Here is a 22,580-nt window from a genome sequence, read left to right on the forward strand (position 1 = left end):
GGGGAGAAAGGGGGGGAGAAAGGGGGGGGAGAAAGAGGGGGGGAGAGAGAAAGAGGAGGCAGCACTATCACCACCACCAGGAAAAAAAATCTTATGAAAAGATACTTCACATGGAAAGAAAAAAAATAAATAAAGGAACAGAAAAATAAAAATAACAGACAGGGAACATTCACCGGAAAAAACAGTGCCACCAAGTGATGACCAAACATACTGCCACGATCAGAAAGAAACTCCTGAAATTATCAAGAACCAGGGCTTAGGGAACCAGGAGCTAGCAGAGCTCAGGGAAGCTATGGAAAAGAAAAACAGAACCATCATATAAATGAAGATTGTGTTGGAAGCCAAACAAAGGAGAGTTATTCTGGATAAAAACACAGTAAGGGACATGGAGTTCAGGACTGAAAAAAAAATACCACCGATCAGAGAGTTAAAGAAGATTTAAAGGAAAATAACAGACATGGAAGAAAAACAAGAGAGGCCACATGTGAATAACTGTTTTTCCTAAAGAAGGAAACAAAAGCGAATGGAAAAGGAAATCATTAAAAATTTAATGAATGTAACTTGAATCTATACAGAAAAAAAGCACACCAGGTCCCAAGAAAAGCTATTATAGAACACTCATTATTAAAATATATCCTAGTAATGTCACCAGGCTTCACAGGTAAAGAAATTATCCTTAGGGCACATAAGCAAAAAGATATATCACCTAGACGTGGAAATAATTCTAGCATGGCCTCCAACCTCCCCATAACAACATTCATAGGTGGAAGACATTTGAACAAAATCTAATAAAGACCTCAGGGAAAGAAGGTTTGATTCAAAAAAAATGTCTTACCCAGACAAACTGTGACCCAATTATAACAGCAGTAGAAAAACTTGCAAACACACAGAAATGTGGTTTTTAGCACTTCTAGAAGAAACCACTCAAGGAACAACTTTGACCAACCAATAGATGAATGAATCAACCATGGCCAAAGTGCCAGCACTGAGTAGAGCCAGGACAAGAACAACTGGAGAATTATGCCTTTGCCAAATTTGTTTATTTTCCACTTTTCTGGGTCACACTGTTTTGGGTGTGTTTTTTGTAAACAGCACATAGTACATGAGACAGAATGCTCACTTGGAAAATATTAAGAATTTAGAAATAATATAGCCAACGAACAGTAACAAGGAATTAGTTATATTATGAAAGGAAAATGGGAAAGGTGTTGGGAGTTATGAATAAGTGCTGTCCTTCTTATGCGTTAAAAATGGGGGTGCAAATATACCATTTAAACCTGATATATAAAGGAATAGAGCTCTATTTAAATAACAAAGGTACAGACTACGAGAATTAAGCAAGTTACAACGAGGTGCTGGGGAAGCGGCAAGAGGACGTAGAAGTTTACTATTGCAGGGAGGCAATAGATACTATCTAAATAAATAGAGGAGGTAAAGTTTTCATTATCACGTTGGCCACTAGAACATAATATAAAACTTCCAAGTCATCAGAAGAAATAAAAACATAACAAAGCAGATGGCGCCACCAATATAGTGAAAGATTTAAAAAGAAGCCACAAAAACAGAAATCATAATATAAAATATGACAGCACCTAAGAGCAAAGATGCCTGTCATTTCAATAGATGTTAATATGGCTGATTTCAAATAATAAAAGAATCTTAGACTGACTCACAGAAAAACCTCAATTATATACAGTGTTTAAAAGACACACCCAAATCAAAGCATCTCTGAAAAGGTTAGAGTAGAAAGTTGTGCAAAGACAGGAGTCTCTTCTTAAAATGAGCCGAATTTGAATTCTAGGTAAAAGCATTAGATAAGACAAAGAAGCGGGCTTTATAATGATAAAGGTACAGTAAACTATGAAAATCTAACAGTTATGAATATCCAAGAACACAAATAACACAGAATCAACATGCATGAAGCAAAAACTATACCACATAGAAAATGAAAATAATAGAAACACCTGTCAGCCCGTGATAGATCAAAAAATTTTAAATAATATATAAAATACCTAAATGACAATAATTAATAAGGTGGATGTGCTTGGTGTTCTTTGAATTTTATACCCTGTAAGTAGAAAATAAACCTACTTTTCAAGAGTCATGAACATTCACAAAAATTGATTATATAGTAGGTGAGAAACGAGTTTCACAGTAAGATCCAAACAATGAAAAAAATCCTTTGATCAAATTTCAATAAGCCACAAATTAATTGCAAAAGTAGAAAGCAAAGGAAACTACCACTGGAAAATTACATAAACAAACATCTCCATCTGAAGCAACTTTTGGGCAAAAGAGAAATCAAAACCCAAATTACAGAATATTTAGAAAAGGATTGTGAACACCTGCATGTTAGAACCTACGAGATTCATGATAACACAAACTCCTAGCCTTATATTTTCTAATATCAAACAGGCAGAACGAAAATAATTGAATTGAGCATCCAACTCAGGGAATTAGCAAAAGAACAAAATAAACTCAAGCAGAAGAAATGAATTAATAAAAATGAAAACAGTAACTGACATCATAAAATAAAAAAGATTAGCTAAAGATGACCAAATAATCAAATGATTAGCTAATTTCATACAGAAGAAAGGAAAAAGACACTGATATAGGAAATAAACAAAAGTGGGGAAACAACCACAAACACAGAGGAAATTAAAAGAATTATAGGAGATGTTTGAAAAATATACAGCAATACTAAGGAAATGAATCTCAAAATGTATTCACCAAAGAGGCAAACTTATACTTCCTTAAAGTCAATATTTCATTGTAAAACACTTGAGGCAGTGGCTTGGATTTTGTAAAAAATCGTTGTAAAACTGAAGATATAACTTACTCTTTTAGCAAAGCATAGAAGGTCTGGTCTATCAGCACTGAGGCTATGCCCTTATTTTGAAATATAACCCAATTTCTAAATGTAATTTTTTCAAAGATTCTACAGTCCCATTGAGATTTCCCATTTGAACTGTCCAATTTAAAATCTATAGTTAAGAATTCAGGCAACATTTCTCCTACATGGATTACTTACCACGGCTTATGGCATCTGGGTTAAAACATTAAGTCAATAAAAATAATTTACTGAATCATAATTGCTAAAAAATAGTTCCAGTCCAGTGAGATAACATTCCATTCCCAATTGGCAAGAAATTCAATATACTTATTTTCACACTGCCTCTGGTACATTTTCTTTCAATTCAAGCTTATGTTTGTGCAAGCTTATGTTTGTGTAAAATGTTCACATATTTAAGTAATTTCTCATATTCACTCTCTCACAATTAAAAAAAGGAATCACTTCAATACCTCAAACTTATACGAGTTAGTGATGATTTACCTCTGGCTATAGATATTTTATATTTTTTTAATATTTTCCTATTTTATAGGAATATTTATTCCTAGTTATAGGGAGTATTATTAGAAAAGCAATAATCAAAAAAAGCATATGATAAGGGAAGTGGAGATTTGGAGAAAATTCTTTCATTAATATTAGAAAAGTAACCTCTGGAAAAATGGCTCAAACTTAGCGCTCGATTAAGGATGATTTTGCAGTCATTCTTGTATATACAGCATGGCCACACGTGTACAGCTCTAGTTCCTCTCACGCCCTTGGGCTCCCCTTGAGAACCACTCTGTGAGGCCAAGCAATGACCATGTAAGGGAAACAGCCATATGCTGAATAAGGTACCTGCTGGCGTATTCATAGAACAGCTTAAGGGGACACACGTGTGTGCACGTGTTGATGTGCACCCTTGGACAGAATGAAGGAATTGTAGAACATTTAATGTGGGAAGGACACTAAGGAAAAAATCTGGTTCAACCTTCCTTTAAATCCTCTGACCTTCCAAAAAACAAAACACAGATGAGACCACTGGGAACCAGAGGAGTGATTTCATTAGTTCCAGACCACAAACCCGTTGGAATAAAAATTCCAATAAAGGGCCTTCTGAACTTTGCCTAATATGCTGTTAACTCTAGTCCCACTTTGTTACTGGATATTGTGTGCAGCTTCAGAAGGAAAAAAACAAACACAGAAATGCCTTCTATAATTTCTCCATTCAAACTAGAATCATAAGAATAAGAGTAATCATAAGAGTAATTTGCTTCTGAAAATCTGAGTAACCAGTGAAAGAGTATACCTCTTGTCAGTTTAGAGGACAAAGTTGAGACTGGTGTTAATATATAGTGTTTTATGGAATCTCAGAGGTCTCCGAATCCATACTGTAACCGCCCTCAGTAAATTAACAAGAATTAATGAATTAACTGTATTAATCTGAATTAACTGTAATTCAGGTCCCACAATCTACATGTCATCTTGCCTTCAACCTCAGGACCTCACATCTCAAAGCAGATATTTAATGGCAGCTCTTCTTGAGATGAGCTTAACACACATGTCTGGGTTTGAGAAGACAGCAGTCTTGGGCTATGCATTTATTTACCTTTTTATTTCTCTACTTCTATACACCTTTTTTTAAAAAAAATTTAAAGCAATGTATCCTCATTAAAGACTCTCACTATCCTTGTAGAAAACACAACCCTGTGTCTTAGGATGTACTAAGTTTAAATATAATTGGAACAGTAGTTTCTAGGGACTTCTTGACCTCAAATTGCCCCACCCGGCTTTGGAATTTGACAACATGGGTTTGTCTGCTAGAAAGGAAAAATCCAGCCAATTATAACAGAGAAGCAAGTTAAAGCGACTGCCATTTGGTCACCCACTCCACCAAAAAAGTAAAAGCATTCCTCAGCTGACATTTTGACAAAAGACTGCCACAAGGAAATGCATTTATTTATTTATTTTTTTTTTTTGCATAGGATAGAAATACCATAATATTCCGAGAATCAGAATTGAGGTGAGATTCAAATATCACGTGACCAGAAGACCAAAAAAAAAAAAAAGCTGTGAACCCTCCCTCCACAAAGAAGATGACTGTAATCGCAATAGTCTTTATCACAATGTTGCTGAAATATAAAATTCAGGATAGGTCCATGGATGACAGCAGTGGGGGCGTGGTTAGCAGAGCAACAAGGTACCTGTCTGAAGAACTCCTCCAGGAGTGACATCGTCCAGCGATGGTGGAGCTCCCAGGCTTTTGCTGGATGGCTAATGTCTGCCGTGTGCAACATCAGGGATAATGCTTTCGGCTTTTCAATCCTGTAAAAACCCAAAGGATCCAAACACATGATGACCAAACTTACAGAACCTCAGTAAGAGTTTTTAACAAATCACCATTTTTTAAAATCCCTTCCAGAACACTCTTTGACATAAATCATAGCAAGATTTTTTTGATCCACCTCCTAGAGTAATGGAAATAAAAACAAAAATAAACAAATGGGACCTAATGAAACTTAGGTCCCAGCAAAGGAAACCATAAACAAGACGAAAAGACAACCCTCAGAATGGGAGAAAATATTTGCAAACGAATCAACGGACAAAGGATTAATCTCCAAAATATATAAACAGCTCATGCAGCTCAATATTAAAGAAACAAACAACCCGATCCAAAAATGGGCAGAAGACCTAAATAGACATTTCTCCAAAGAAGACATACAGATGGCCAAGAGGCACATGAAAAGCTGCTCAACATCACTAATTGTTAGAGAAATGCAAATCAAAACTATAATGAGGTATCACCCCACATAAGTTAGAATGGGTATCATCAGAAAATCTACAAACGACAAATGCTGGAGAGGGTGTGGAGAAAAGGGAACCCTCTTGCACTGTTGCTGGGAATGTAAATTGATACAGCCACTGTGGAGAACAGTATGGAGGTTCCTTAAAAAACTAAAAATAGAACTACCATACGACCCAGCAATCCCACTACTGGGCACATACCCAGAGAAAACCATAATTCAAAAAGACACATGCACCCCAATGTTTATTGCAGCACTATTTACAATAGCCAGGTCATGGAAGCAACCTAAATGCCCACCGACAGACAAATGGATAAAGAAGATGTGGCACATATATACAATGGAATATTACTCAGCCATAAAAAGGAACGAAATTGGGTCATTTGTAGAGACGTGGATGGATCTAGAGACTGTCATACAGAGTGAAGTAAGTCAGAAAGAGAAAAACAAATATCATCTATTAACACATGTATGTGGAACCTAGAAAAGTGGTACAGATGAACCGGTTTGTAGGGCAGAAATAGAGACACAGATGTAGAGAGCAAACGTATGGACACCAAGGGGGGAAAGCCGTGGGGGGTGGTGGTGGTGGTGGGATGAATTGGGCGATTGGGATTGACATGTATACACTGATGTGTGTAAAATCGATGACTAATAAGAACTCGCTGTATAAAAAGTAAATAAAATAAAATTCAAAATTTTTTAAAAATAAAAAATAAAAAAACAAAATCCCTTCCATTCTCCCATCTCAAACCCCACTGCAGCTGAACTAGGGGAAAACCATCAGTTCATCCTACAACTGGGATTTTCATCAGCAAGGTCTCCATGTTTATTGAACTGGACACCTCAGAAACTGACTCAAAACCATTCCTGGAATGACTGCCATCATTAAAAAGACAACAAGAATCCAAGAGTCACTCACGGACCTTTATTTGTTGCCTCTGCATTGAGTGGATCTTCCAAAATTTCATTTCTGACAGAAATATTTTAAATTCTAATTGGGGCAAATTGTTACTGGGGCAAATTGTTATTTCAGCCCTAATGAGAATATATCTTTGATAGGTACAATTCTCATGCTTTCTCCTCCAAGCATCATTATTTTATGAGATCACTAAATAAAGTCATATCGAAGGAGATAAAATTTAAAGGTACAGTGACATGGACTAAGACAAGGTCAAACACCTATGAAAACACATGATGTCACAGGCCCACTCACGCTTCTGGCTGCTGCAGAGCAGTCTTCATCGCTTTGATTTGCTGGAAATGACAGGACATATCCGTAGCCATCACCATCTCAATTACCAAGCTCCGAAACTCCCTTTCAGGGACACCCCATGGAGAAAAAAGGATAGAAGTAAAAAAATGGAAAGAAAAATTAGTTTATTCTTTGCCATTTCTAACCAAAATCAGTTATCCCCTGGGATGCAGGTGGCGGAGAGCCTGGGGCCGGGGTCTCCGGGGCCGCGGGCTGTTTTGGGGTCCGAAACTCCCTTTCAGGGACACCCCATGGAGAAAAAAGGATAGAAGTAAAAAAATGGAAAGAAAAATTAGTTTATTCTTTGCCATTTCTAACCAAAATCAGTTAATTAGTTGTGACATTTCGAATCTAACTTGAGTCTTTTAGGAGGACTTTTTTACGAAGAATAAAGGAAGGTTAAAGATTAAGGATATCATTTATTAGGAATATAATATGTGGAATGCACATATCATTTGGAAAATTAACTCACAGGAAAAATTCCAAAGAAACTGAAAGTGTAGTAAAGCATTCCTTTCTCTACTGAATTCAAGTTTTAAGAAAAAATTAATTTGAAATTAATCCTAGGAGGGGGACTGATAATCCATAGTACATGTTGGATATAGGTATTTCACTTTTTTAAATAGACTTTTTTAGAGCAGTTTTAGGTTTACAGAAAAATTGAGAAGACAGTATAGAGAGCTCCCATATACCCTCTCCCCTACTGCAGTTTCCCTCAATATTAACCTCTCACATTAATGCGTTACATGTGTTACAAATGATAACCAGTATCGATACCTTACATTCACTCCAGTCCATAGTTTACCTGAGGGTCCACTCTCATGTTGCACAGTTCTATGAGGTTTGGCAAATGCATACTCCATGTTCCCACCATTAACAGTATCAGACAGAATAGTTTCAACACCCTAAAGTCCCCTGTGCTCCACCTATTCATTCCTCTTGCTCCTGAACCCCTGCCAAACACTGATCTTTTTATTCTCTCTAAGAACTTTATTAAAGTAGAATTCGCATAGAATAAACTGCTTCCCTAAAAGTTGCACGTGTCAATTAATTTTAACAGTTGAGTAAAACTTTTGGAAGGACCACCACAGTCGTGGTTCTGAACATTTCCATCGCCCTCAAACCTCTTTGCAGCTCACCTCTTCCTCTACCCATAGGCCTCAGGCAATGTTTTATCTGCTTTATGTCTAGATAGTTTGCTTTATGTCTTTCTGGTTTTATTATATATGTGTGTGTGTATGTACTCATACATATGTATAACTAGAAAATGCAAACTAGAGAGGCATAAAGCAGATATATATGTGCATGTGTATATACACATATATGTAGAGTACATAGGTACATGCACATATATATTAAACTAGACACTAGGTATACACACTTATATGTATCTGCCTACGCACACACACACACACACACACACACACATATATAAAATACAAAATGTACTCTTATTTTTCTAGCCTTCTTTACTCAGCATAATGATTTGCAATTCATCCACATAGCTGTTCATCAGTAGTTCATTTGTTTTTACCACTGAATGGTATTCCATCATACGAGGACACCACAATTAATTTATCCATTCACCAGCTGATGGACATTCGGGTTATTCGATTCTAGTTTGGAGCCCTTATGAATAAAACTATGAGTGTTTATGTACTAGTCACTGTGTAGATATGTTTTCATTTCTTTTGAGTAAACACCTAGGAGTAGAATGGCTTGTTTATAAGATAGATGAGTGTTTATCTTTATAAAAAAAACTACCAAAAATTTTCAAAGTGGTTTGTATCACTTTACGTTTTGACAATCAGTGTATGAAAGTTCCAGATTTTCTATATCTCAGCCATTCTAAGGGATATGTAGTGATATCTCAGTGTGTTTTTCATTTGTATTTCTTTGATGACTAATGATGTCAGGCACCTTTTCATGTACTTATAGGCCACTTGTATATCTTTATTTAGGGAAATGCCTCTTTCAGACCCTTCCCCCCTTTTTTTTAAATTGAGCTATGACTGCTTTACAATATTATATTAGTTTTAGGTGTAAAACATAAGGATTCAAAATTTTTATTCCATTTAAAGCTATTATAAAATATTGGCCATATTCCCTATGTTGTACAATATAGTCTTGTAGCTTATTTATTTTACACATAGTAGCTTGTACTTCTTAATCTCCTACCTCTATCATATAAGTGATATCATACAGTATTTGTCTTTCTCTGCCCGACTTACTTCACTACACATAAGACCCTCCAGGTCCATCCATGTTGTCGCAAATGGCAAGATTTCATTCTTTTTTATGTCTGAGTAGTATTATGTACATATACCACATCTTCTTTATCCATTTGTCTGTTGATACACACTTAAGTTGCTTCCATATTTTGGCTATTATAAATAATGTTGCTATGAACATTGGGAAGAATGTATCTTTTCTAATTAGTGTTTTCATTTTCTTTGGATATATACACAGGAGTGGAATTGCTGGGTCATATGGTAGTTCTATTTTTAGTTTTTTGAGGAACCTCCATACAGTGTTCCACAGTGGCAGCACTGATTTACATTCCCACAAACAGTGTACAAAGATTCCCTTTCTCCACATCCTCCCCAAGATTTGTTATTTGTGGTCTTTTTGAGGATAGCCATTCTGACAGGTGTGAGGTGATATCTCATTGTGGTTTTCACTTTCATCTCTGATGATTAGCGATGTTGAGCATCTTTCCATATGTTTGCTGGCCATCTGTATGTCTTCTTTGCAAAAATGTCTATTCATGGACCTTACCCTTTTTAAAATTGAGTTGTTTGTGTTCTTCTTATTGAGCGGTAGAAGTACACTATACATTCTGGATACAAATCATATGTAAGATATATGTGTTGTGAATAACTTCTCCTACTTCCTACCTTGCTTTTTTTTTTTAACAGTGTCTTTCGAAGAGCAAAAATTTTAAATTTTAATACAATTTAAAAAAATTTCATTGGAGTATAGTTGATTTACAATGTTGTGTTAGTTTCAGGTGTACAGCAAAGTGATTCAGTTACACTTATTCATATATTCATTCTTTTTCAGATTCTTTACCCATCTAGGTTACTGCAGAATATTGAGTAGAGTTCCCTGTGCTATACAGCAGGTCCTTGTTGGTTATCTATTTTATATATAATAGTGTCTGTATGTTAATCTAAATTTTAATACAATTTTTTTAATGCTTCATGCTTTTTGGGGTCCTATCTGAGAAACCTCTAACTACCCCAAGGACTTTGTTTTCCTCTGGAAGTCTTACCATTTTAATCTTTTATACTTGGTCTATGATCAATTTCAAGGTAAATTTTGAGTATGGCGTGAGGTAAGGATAAAACGTTTTTTTCATATTGATATCCATTTGTTCCAACACCACTTGCTGAAAAGCTTTTCCTTTCCCCATTGAATGCCTTGGATGGAGATGATGATATAGATATAGATATAGATATAGATATAATCTATACATACACACACACACACACACACACACATAGACTAGCAGCAAACCATTGGAAAATAAATAAAATAATTTATTTTACAACAGCACAAAATATAAAACACTTAGTAGTAACTTTAAAAAGTAAGTGTAACTCCTGTTCACTGAAAACTACAGAACACTGCTGATTAAAGAGGACCTAAATAAATTAAGCGATATACTGTCATCATGTAGCTCTTTAGCATTTCTTAAAATGCAGCTCTGTTGGTGACAGATTTCTGTAGTTTTCCATCATCTAAAAATAATGTTATGTCATCTTCACTTTTAAAGGATATTTTCATGGGACAGAGCATTCTGTGTCAACTTTTTTGTTGTTGTTTCTTTTAACACTTTAAAGACATTATTCCATTGCCTTCTGGCCTCCATGGTTTCTGATGAAAAGTCCAAAGTAAATCAAATTGTTCCCTTGAATGTAATGTGTCATTTTTCTCTAATTTTATCTTTGACTCTTAGCAGTTTGACTATAATATGCATGCAGGTATGTTTTTCTTTGAATTTATCCTGTTTAAGCTTGCTGAGTTTCTTGAATCTATAAATTTATCTCATTCACCATGTTTGGAAAGTTTTCAGCCATTATTTCTTCAAACATTTCTTGTGTCTCATTCTCTCTCTCTCTCTCCTGTCTTTCTGAGACTGTAGTTGTCCCTATGTTTGACCACCTGAAAGTGTTCCATAGGTCCCTAAAACTGCTCATTTTTAAAAATCTTTTTTTTCTCCTACTTCTTCAACATGAATAATTTGGATTGATCTTTTCAAGCTCACTGAATTCTTTATTCTGTCCTCTCCAACTTGCTACTAAGCCAATACAGTGAATTTTCAATATAGATATTTTACTTTTTCAGTTCTAAAATTTCTGTGTGCTCTTGCTTATATTGTCAGTTCACTGGTTAAATTTTACAGTATTTTATTTATTACAAGCATATTTTCCTTTACCTCACTGAGCATAAATATAATAACTGCTTTAAAAGTTCTTGTCTGATAATTCCAACAATAGTTCATCTTGGAGATTGCATCTGTTGATTGTCTTTTCCCTTGCAAACAAGTCACATTTTCCTGCTCTCTGTATTGTCATTGAGACTGTCACAGAATTTAAGTTTTCCCTTATTTGGCAATCTCTTTTATGGAGTTCTAATTCACTTGCTAGCAGCTCTGGTAGTTCCTACACTGGTTTCTCTAGCCAGAAACATAGTGGAGGTTTTTGTATAAATATAGCTTTATCCACCTAGTGTTGCCTTGACTGAGACTGCCTTCAGAGTAAAGACACAAAACGTCACACTCACCTCATCCTGTCAGACTCTCCAAATTTTAACACATCTCCAAAATTTGTCTGATTTTGTTTACTCTCTACAGCTCTCACGTCATTGGAGGTTGTGTTTATTTGTGTCTTTATATTTTGTCCATAGTTTACAGCTTTATTTGCAGGAGAATTGCTTTATCAGTAGCTGATTTGGCCTGCTCAAAGTGGAATTCCGTACTTTTCCACTTTGAAATGCAGTAAATACCTGGTAATACATTCATTTAGAAAGGTCCTAAAAGTCTAATGCATGTATGTATCCAAATAAAATCTATCAGATATTAAATTGCTTTCCTAGAAAGACACGGGACACTAAACGTATGTTGTCTTTGGGTTGATGGGCTTAACTGAGAGCCCTTAATAATAAGTTAATATTTTATTTGTGAGATAATACCACTGTCTTAGAGCAATGTAGCTGAACATTAATAAAATATGATAAAATAATAAAACAATATTTTAAAAACTGTCCTTAAATGAAAATATAACAGAACACTAAATCTATGTAACTTAAGTTACATCAACTACAATCTTTTCTTAACCTACAGAATCCTCAAAAACAGGAGTAGCAAAAGAGCATGGCACTATGGGCTATAATTATAAAGTTTCCACTGAATCAGAATGTTCCTGTACCTGAGATGTTCCATGATTCTAAATCAATTATACTTCACTCTCTCTCTGAGATAGTAAAGATAATGCTGAATAAAAAACACAAATATTTAAGGCTAGTACATAAACAGATTTCATTAAACTATATTTTTCAAGTAACTAGTTTGACTTTTTTCACATTAAATTCACTTAAGTTTTGCTGGATCCCTCAGTTTTACAACTTGCTTTGGTCAGAGGTAGTATCCAAATTATTCACAACTAGTTCTTCACAAATACCCACCGATAGGAATGCAGAGCTAATGATACACAATTAGGATGGTTGCACCGGTGAATATCAGCGCATTCCAGTGTGAACTGATATACTCTGGTCTGTTGCAATGATTCCGGGTTTCGATATTGCCGAAACCAGCCTCACTAACACAGTAGCAGACTGAACAATGAACGAGGCTTATGGTCATAGCAGAGTGGAAACACAATCAATCTAAGCTAAATTTTGACAAATGTATAGTTAAGCAGAAATAGAAAACCCTTAACAAAAATACAGACAACAGAGGTGGCATATCTATGCTTTCAAAATAGATTAAGAGGCAATTATGCCCATCCAGCCATAAATCCCATGTGCTCACAAATCCCACAGGCCAGCAATATCAGTGCATTACCTGAAAGCAATTTGACAAAGTTCAACACGAGCCTTAAAACAACACACATTCTTTGATCCATTAATTCTACACATAAAAATACATTAAAGAGATGTTCATTACAGGATTCTTTATACTAACCAAAACACACGAACACACCCATACTCACACACTCAAAAGTAATTATGGGACCTCCATAGATGGAGTATTATACAGCCATTTAATATCATATTTTCATTATCATGGGACAGTGGCCATGAGAACATACCACACAGACCACCAACTACAGGAATTTAATTGGCTACGGGCCTCAGCTACTACATTCTGAAAACTATTGCCATTTTTGCCCAAGGCCATGCTTCCCATGGGCTGCTCCAAGCCAATGACTGACGGCATCCCTTCCTGGGAGACATGGGACTCCTCTGATGGCCGACTTTGTCTCAAGAATTTCCTGACAGCCTTGCTGAACTTTTTTTTAGGATGCACGGAGATCTAGGATACTTCTACCCAATTTTCCCTCTCTCTCTCCTTCCTCTCGGATCAAAGGGATATATCTGAATAGGTGTAAAGCTGTTCTCTGCCATATTCAAATCTTTTATTATACTTTTACAAACATTTCAATTGGATAGAGGGCTCCTTTTCCTACAAGATTTGCATTGATTAACTGAAATGCTCTGCATTTTTTAGATGCTGCTTAAATCTAACATTTCCCAACAAAATTCAAGCCAAATAGTCCTCTCTGTTTTATAATGAACTAGAGTTGCATGGAAACTAATAGCCAACTTACTGAAAATCAGTTTCAGATTTGTTGTTCAGAATGGCTTATTTCTCTGAATCCTTGCATAATGGTACAGAGATACTCAATAAACAGCTGATCATTTAATTAAAATTAAGTATTATTTGCATCACAGTAGATTCAGAAGTTTTTAAGCATTTAAATGATTTTGCCTACAAGCTTTGAAACACCTTCACCTATATTACGGATCTGCAGGCTTGCTATATGTGTCACAAACTGTGCTAAGCATTTTAAATGGATTATATCATGTATTATTACCCTAACCAAATTACAAGCTAAATGTTATCTATTTTCTAGAAATTAAATTTTAAAAAGGTGTAAAGGGGTTGAGTAACTTCCTAAATATCATACAGCTAGTAAATGATTGTGTTCACATTCAAACTCAGGTCTGCCCAAATTCAAAGACACATAGTGCCACTTAGGCGACAGAATTAAGTGCCCATGATTATTTTAAAGCGTCAATTTCCTTAGCAAATTTTGAAAGATTTTTTTTAAGAAGTCCAATCCAATATAAGGTGAAAGAAAAGTTAATTGATGAAATTCAGGTTTAAGAAGGTAAGATAAAAAGAACACAAGTTTCCTAAGGCAACCAACAGCAAATATTCCCAAGGTGCCTACACTATATTTGAGTATCTGTGTCAAGAAAGAGAAGAGAGATAGAGAAAGAAAGAAACAGCAATGACAATTTCAAACAGAGTATTATTTCTTCAAAAGATGCATGCTCCGTCCCTCCTCACGGCTCCTTTCCTGGCCTCCTAATCTCTCTCTTAGCTCCTCCTTACCTCCAGTCATCCTTTGAGAGGTTAATCAAAATATTCATTTCCTCATCCTCCTGTAGAAGGCGATAGGCTGCACTTAAATGGTGATTTTCCAAAACAGACCTATCATTGTACAGAATCGCTGGGTCAGACCTGAGAGGAAAGCCAAGCAAAATAATTTAGGATGTTGAACAGCTGAGATTTTTCAGGTAACTCTCCTAAAGGTAGAATACACCATCTCTTTATCCTATTTTAGCAATTAACTTTGTCCCCATGTCATTTATATCGACCAAAAAGCTAACACCAACACTACAAATTATCAATAGATGTACATAGAATATTTTAATGTCAATATGTGGATGTTATTTCACATGGGATATCCAACTTGAGAACTCTCTGAAAACTATTCTGTAAGCAGATCTCAATTACCTGCAGTAGTGGCAAAGGTGATTATTTAAAACATGTGGGTCATGTCAAACGCCCTTATATTTTCTGGAATGACTTTTTATTTTTATTTTATTCAATGAGAGAATGTGTTTATATTTGTTTTAGTTGTAATTCTCTGAACACATACTACCTGGCAGGTACAGTTTTCAAGTTCATCTGTTAGTAGCTTGACCTTAAAATTTTGCCATGCAGAAGCCATACATGGGAAATTGAGGAAGGGTTATATGACCATTGTTAGTCGCTTTCTCAAACAGCTGAATGACACCAAACATAGGGCAGTATACTATTTTAATATATTTAATTTAATGAAACCTTAGATTGTTAGAGCTTATTCATTTCTCATCAAGGAGGCTAAATCCCAGAGATATAAAGTGAGAGTTCACAGAGCCCCACAGTGGCTAAGTGGCAGCATTGGGATGAAGGTAATGTCTTCTGACAGTTGAGCCATTTCTCCCCAAGATAACTTCCACCTGTCATCGGCCAAACTTTGGGATATATTTAGCATACCTTTAAAGTGTTAGGCTTAACAGTCTGTCCATCAAAGGGCAAAGAACCAGGTCACAGATTTAGTTTCCTAAACAGGGATCTCACAGGCTGAGATGCTTTGGATAAAATTCAGTTTAAAGAAGGCGAATGTTTAAATTTCATTCCAAAGCAAGCTCAATTGAGCCCTCTGGCGTTTTTCCATTCCAATGGACGTAACACAAAACAAGCAAATCCCGAGGTGAAGGATCTAATCTTATATCCGCTGAGTAAGTAAGGCACCAACTGATGTGTATTTTGTGACATTAAGCTATTTTCCAACTACTGTAATTAAGCCATTTCCCCCTGAGTTGTGACTACTTTTGACACTGGTCTCCAGCCAAGATCCATGTACAACTCTGTTCCACCCACGTCTCTTCCTTCAGCAGGTGCTATTCACGGCTGTCTCTTCCTCAGAGCAAAGGTTCCACTGGCAGATAATCCATTAAACAGAGATGCTCTGTGGAATCACTGTATTCAAAGACCTTGCAACAGAACTACAGAAGGCTGCTTCACAGCAGCCAAAACTACTCTGTGAGGAAGCAGGAGGCAGAAGATGAAGCACGTGGCTTAGGTCCTTTTGTCCGCTTCCATTCTGCTGAAATCCCCTTCTGAGCAGAGATCAGACGATGTTGTCGATATCGTCTTCTTTCGTGTACCCCATAATTAAGTGCTGGCTTCGTTAAATAATGTATGGAATGACTTAACAAACACAAATCTATCTGGAGTGCGCACCTGCTTTTTTCAAGTGAAATCATCAAGTATTTATTTAGCCTCAAACTCTCAACCCTCCCCACTATATTCTTTCTCTGTGTCTCACCACCTTTTTCCAATTCTAGCTTCTTTTGTTTCCTACCTCAAGACCCTATTAATCCTACTGTCAGAGTCTCTCCAGTTCCACATGATTGTCTTAAGAGAAGCTAAGTTCTTAGACCCGGAGAAGGCAGATAAGGTTTCATCCTAAATGGAAATGACAGCTGACTGTACTGCTTGCCTGGAATTCTGTGCTGAGAGGAATACTAAGGATAAATCTGCAGTTTGTTAAGAAAAAAAATACCAAAATCAATTAGTGATGCCTGTTACAGTCAAGAGGTTCAGAGGCAGGCAATTGGACCTGTATTTAATACCCCCACAGAGGTTTGTGTCTACCTGTGAAGTTCCTTATGGAGGGTGCAAAGTGGCCTACATGAGACAACCTAGCTCCCCAAGCCCTGTGCGAGGGAGTAACATATGCACTGAACAGAGCAGAGATGAAATCAGGGAGGATGAGAAGAGCATCACCAGAATTCCAGAGGTAAGATGGTAAGATGGCTCTGCCATTGTTAATGTCAACAGACTCACTCCAATCCTTGCCCGTCCTCAGTGATTTAGTCTACATGGTATCTGCACCTTTATGGAAACTGTTCCACCTCCTATTAGAAATGGGTAGAGTATGCCTAGTACATACATACATAAATAGCTAGCATTATAATAGAGAAGAAAAGGATATCCATATTTAATGTGAATAACATAGGAGAATTAGGAGCAAATGGCTTCTTTAAGTTTTGATTGAAGCTGACTGGGCTAATCTCTTATTTATAATTTCAGTTTTTCAGAAACTCAAAATAGAGCCACCATGCAAAAGAAAGGTGACTGCACCCCTCTGACTTCAACACTCTATCCCTGCCCCCTCTTGAGGTTTCAACATCCTCACCGGGTCTGAATGTGGAAATTGTTGGTGGTTCCGGTGTGCTCATAGTCATGGATGGCAGCTGAGAAGATTATAGCAAAGATCTCCAGCTCTGTCAGCCAGTTCTGAAAGGGAGATTACAGAGCAATCAGATAATCTGTCTCCTTCTCAAAGTCTTCAGCCTGCTGACAACACACCCACGTTGCTGCCTTTCCTCTCTGCAGCTGGCAAGCTATTGCCAAACACACATTTTCTGACAGACAGAAATGTTTTTTTTTTCCTTCTGTAGGGAGACTGGAGGATGTGTGATTTGAAAACAGCATGCCCAGCACAGTTGAAAGAGCTAACTAGTAGTTTTTATTTTATTTTTTCAAAGAAGCAAAAAACAATGAACATGAAAACTTTAACAGCCCTCATTGCATCCTCTCCCAAATTCCAAATGAAGTTCCTAAGTAGACAGAGAAAAAAAAAAGAATTTGCTTCAACACAATACCCAAAACTAAGAGTAACAGAGAACCTAATGCCTATCCACTAGAAGGAGGATAGGTAGAGACAGATGGAAAGATAACATCTGGTCTTCTGCCTTGTGCAAGCTGATGTTTGAAGAGACCTGTCCCCATCCACATCACCAAAACTGGCTGTAGCTCAGTGGTCCTCAAATTGTGTTCCCTGGAACCTCAGTGTTAGTTATCACCTGGAAAGTTGTTAGAAATGCAAAACCCCACCCCAGTCCCACTGGATCAGAAACTCTGGGTTGCAGCACACCAATCTGTGTTTTACCAAGCCATCCAGATAATTCTGACACACGCTGGAGTTTGAGAACCACGGCTGTGTTTGAAGCTCCCTCAACTGACTTCCATTTCAGAGACTCTATGGATTCATTGATGCCTCCCCTCCCTTCTGTAAACCACACTGCTCAATGCCCACAGGATGGAGCTTCCACACTCTCACCTCACCCTTTGGTATCCCTGCTTACTTTTGTACTAGTTGAGTTAATGATTCCAAATTTCAGTGTGGTTGATCCCAAACCCAATTTTAACAAATTGCATTTATTATTATAATTATGTAATAAAATATAACCTAAACCAATGCAATGTGAATACAAAAAGTTATGTCCATAGAAGTTCAATGCTTTGCACAGTCACTAAAAGGACTGGTATCATAATAGGTGTGACAACTGGGAAACAGCAGAAAACAATTATAAAAATTCAGGGAGATTCTGCACTCAGTTTTCTTCATGAGAATCTTTATGTTCCCATTTCCTTTTAAAGAAATGAAACTAGAAGTCTTAGACAGGAGCAGGGGTAATGCAAGACAAACAAGAGTACCTAAATTGGAAGAATTCAGAAAGCAGCCTGGGTACTGAATTAAAGATTAGTGAATAAAATATATTTATTTGATTTAAGTTAACAAAATGATTTAAAAATGAACAGGTCAATTTTTAATAATTCTCACTTTTTTCCAATTATTACTAATTTTCATCTTCATCTAAGAAACTTACTGAAATTATTACCTTCTTTGAAGATGGCTAAGGGAAAAATAAATAAATTACACACAACCTATGAAAAAAAAGACTTCAGAGTTAAGGAAAGAATGAGCACAGAAATAACTCAGGAAAAAAAATACATTTAAAAAAGTGATTTCCATTCTGAGAAAGCCTCTGTGCCATTGCCTCAAAGTGGAGTGGCTACTGCAGATGGGAAGCCAGAACCCACTTCTGTCAGTTGATAGCTTGTTTTGGGAACCAGTTGACTTTGGAGGATCTGTAGTTCAAATTCTTTAAACAAGTATTTCTGACCGTCTCTCACTAAAGGACAACCCAGACTACCTTGTTTTTCTTCTGGGTTATCAAGTGCTACAGTCAAAACTAAATGTTGGGGGAAGGGACCAATAGTGTCTGAAAGTTGTAGATGTCTTCCCACTCTAGGCAAGAAAGAGAGATAGGTGATTCCTGTCAGAGCTGCTGGGATTGAGAGTATTTGGCACTGTGCTTAACTTAAGGGGAGAGAGATTTGTGTAATGCTATTTCCCAAGTCTTGGGATACTGATGGACCCAATGGCTGGATAACTCTGTCTAGCAGCCTGTGTTTTAGCCTTTCCTCACCTCTCATCTAATTGGGTAATCTGAAGCCCCTCCCCTCAATGAACTCTGACCTATAGCCTCTGAGAAAATAGCTCACAGGACTGGGCCCTCCCTAACCATCCATCTTACTTCTTACCTATGTAAATTTCTGTAGTGGCTATCTTATGTAAGATACAATAAAAAAATTATTGTACATAGCTTCTATTAAGTGTTAAAATGTCACGACAATGTAAAACAAAAACAAACAAACAAAAATGATTTCTAGCAGAATCCAGCACGAAATGTAAGGAAACGTTTTGGAATCCTTGATAATATGTCGCAAAATACAAACTGATGCATTACCAGGAGCAGAAAGACACAAGGAGAAAACAGAATAAGGTGAAAAATCAACAGAATTAAATAAAAAAGAGATGGGTAAATAAGTGCAGGTTGCAAGGAAACTGAAGAACTCTTCTGAAAGCAGCAAAGGGCATCATCCTCATCAGGGTTAACACTTATGGGAGCTCACTTTGTGTTGGCTTATTTATACATAGAAACTCATACAATATATACAACTCCATAAAGGTAGGTACTCTGTCATCCACATTTCATAGATGAGAAAACTGAGGCTGGGAGAGGTTCAGTAACTTACCCAAGGTCTCAGAGCTAGTCCTGAGACAAGCCACACCCTCTGACTCCAGAATTCTTACTTATAATTTTTAAGTCACGTTTCCTTTGGGTCACTGTTCATGTGTTTACTCAATTCTTCATAGAATTACATAGGTATGATTTTATATTACAAATTTTCTTGATATTTTCCATTCATATGTATTTTTCTTATTTTGGCAATGTCTTTCTTTTCTTCCCCAACACCCTGTCCCCACCCATCTGCCCCAACTCCCTCTACCCACTCCCAAGTACCAATGTATCTCTTTCTCCAAGTTCATGCCAAGTTAATTTAACATGTTAAAATAAGATCATGAATGGGAGACAGTGTACCATCTAAATAAATCTGAATCACAGAGCATTAGCCCAGCCAACAGAAAGTGTCTAAGTAACTACATAATCACAGTTCTCACAAACAGCAGTGTAACTCCTGTCCTTATCCAAATATACTGACAAAATCCTATCTTAAGTGTAACTTACTTCTAACAAACCAAAACCAACAAATGATTAAATGAACATACAACAAACAATAAAACCATAATGAAGATTGGACTGAGCAAGAATGGAATTGGGCATTTTCAGAATGAACAATGAAGCAAGTCCCAGTGGCAAAAGCTGATTCATCACCAGTAAGGAAATGATTCCCTTTAGTGGAGCAGTAATGAGGGTTGATTAGAGCCCTACGATGACAGTCATTAAAAGCTAAAGGAACACAAACCAGGTTCATTAGGCAGTGAAGTTTACATGTAAGAGAGTAATATGGTCAACATGCCACTGAAAGGGAGAAAGAAGAGCAGAGAGCACAAAGGAAAGAAATAAGAGCTGAACTTTTGGACTGCAAAGTCCTTATAGAATGTACAGACAGTATGGAGGTAGAATCCTTACAGCTGAGCAGTTCACTGAATGCAGAGGGGCAGGAAGAGGTTGCAGTCAAAGAAAACAATGCATTCAAGATGACCGTGACATTCCTAGTCTAAGCGGAAAGAAAAAATGGTGGGTGGCATTAGATGGCAGGATTAATAGAAACAGAAAGTGGGAGAAGCTATTTTGAGGGAAATGGGATTTAATATTTTAATATAGCTCAGATTTCCTTGCCTTTTCCAAATTCATTATTACTATGAACCCCGAAGGTTTTATGACCATCCATAAAATGTCAGAAATCTAAGTCCTGCGAGAATTTTATTCAAGATTTATCAAACTGTGACAAGTACAAGTCACAGATCCTATCCAGAATTTCCCTACCTACAAAATATGAGTGTCACAGCTAATTCAATGACAGGGATACCTTGACAACTGGTAAAGGTAGACTTTGAATTCTGCTGTGTATGACTCAGGAGAGCAAGCTGTGCATGTGTGTGGGTTGTGGGGGACACGTGGGGGGCAGTGAAAACCTGAAGGAAAAGACATGGATAATTCCCCATTGCTAGTGGAGACATTATTAGCAAGTTCTGACTTCGATGGGTAAATGATAGAGTTTCTTTAGTAATCTGTTTCCAACTCTTATTGGTTTTCTATTGCTCCCTTAACAGATTACCATAAATGTAAGGCACACACTCCCATTTACTGGCACACGGTTCTCTAGGTCAGAAGCCGGCACCATGAGGCTGGATTTTCTGGTGAAGACCTCACAAGGCTGAAACCAAGGTGTTGGCAGGCTGTGTTCCTCCCGGAAGCTCTGTGGAAAATCCGCTTCCAGGTGCATTCAGGGTACTGGCAGAATTCATTTCCTTCTCATGCTTTCCACTTGGGTCCTCCATCTTCAAGCAACAGCTGATTGAGTCCTGCTCACCCTTCTTCTGTCACATCTCTTGACTTTTAAGGACTCATGTGATTACACTGGGCCCACCTGAAGAATCCAGCATAATCTCCCTAGTTTAAGGCCCTCTGATTAGCAACCTTCTGTATCTGCAGAATCCCTTTTGCCATCTAATGTAACCTATTCACAAGTGTGACATCAGAGGGCAAAGGTCATGGGGGCCAAAATTCTACTGGCCACAACCTTTATAAAATTACTTAGCACCAAGATGCCATTTAGATAAATGTCCTTAGTGTTTCCCTTGTAAATACAATGATGTCATATATGATCAAAAGAATAAGATACACAGCTTCTCCCTTCTAAAAAAAAATAAGCAAAGGGAAAATTAACAGCACCTTGCCTGATAAAAGCAATGAAAGGGCCAGAGGACAGGTTTGGAGTCTGGAATCTTTTGACCTAACTCAAAAGCAGACTGGAGCTCAGAGTCTGATTCATATCTATTCAATCAACAACTCTTCAATCTAATTCTGTTCAAGGATTTTCTCTTAGACGTGAGCAAAGTCATTATGAAAAGATGCAAGCATCTCCTAGGCATCTTAGCTAAGCGATAATGAGTAATATAAACAGATTACAATGAGTAATACTGTTGATGTTGAAGCCCAGGCATCACTTTATCAATGGGATATTTTCATTCCCTACGTGTCTTATAGTTTATAAAGCTGAAACGATCTCGAGCATCTTCCCCCGCTTGGTTTGTAATGAAAGGTTAGCGTAACAATATGTTCTCCATTCATCAGAATGCTTCCTACTGTTTTCGTAAGCTTGCAATGAAAGAAGCTTGTTTTGAGCTGCGTTTCCAAGAGAGAGTGGGCAGGAAGTAGTTTCTATATTTAAGAATTACTCTGAATACGGCCTGAATTGATAATGAAAATTCAATGGCAAATGGCAAACGAGCTCATTTAAGAACAGTAT

The 22,580-nt window shown here is 36.9% G+C and overlaps 1 protein-coding gene across 4 annotated transcripts in view; it reads right to left on the reverse strand.

The window, feature by feature from the left end:
- The window catches only part of PDE1C (phosphodiesterase 1C), a 474,300-nt gene that overhangs the window by 78,541 nt on the left and 373,179 nt on the right, over nucleotides 1-22,580 (reverse strand). For all 4 annotated transcript variants that reach the window (XM_007466117.1, XM_007466118.1, XM_007466119.1 and 1 more), the window contains 4 exons: nucleotides 17,149-17,249; nucleotides 14,511-14,639; nucleotides 6,848-6,949; nucleotides 5,032-5,152 (listed from right to left, as the gene is read on the reverse strand). In XM_007466117.1, coding sequence (XP_007466179.1) covers nucleotides 5,032-5,152; nucleotides 6,848-6,949; nucleotides 14,511-14,639; nucleotides 17,149-17,249 — 453 coding nt within the window. The remainder of the gene's footprint in view (nucleotides 1-5,031; nucleotides 5,153-6,847; nucleotides 6,950-14,510; nucleotides 14,640-17,148; nucleotides 17,250-22,580) is intronic.

This window comes from Lipotes vexillifer, unplaced genomic scaffold (genome assembly GCF_000442215.2).
Source record: "Lipotes vexillifer unplaced genomic scaffold, Lipotes_vexillifer_v1.1 scaffold150, whole genome shotgun sequence".
Taxonomy (NCBI): Eukaryota; Metazoa; Chordata; class Mammalia; order Artiodactyla; family Lipotidae; genus Lipotes; species Lipotes vexillifer.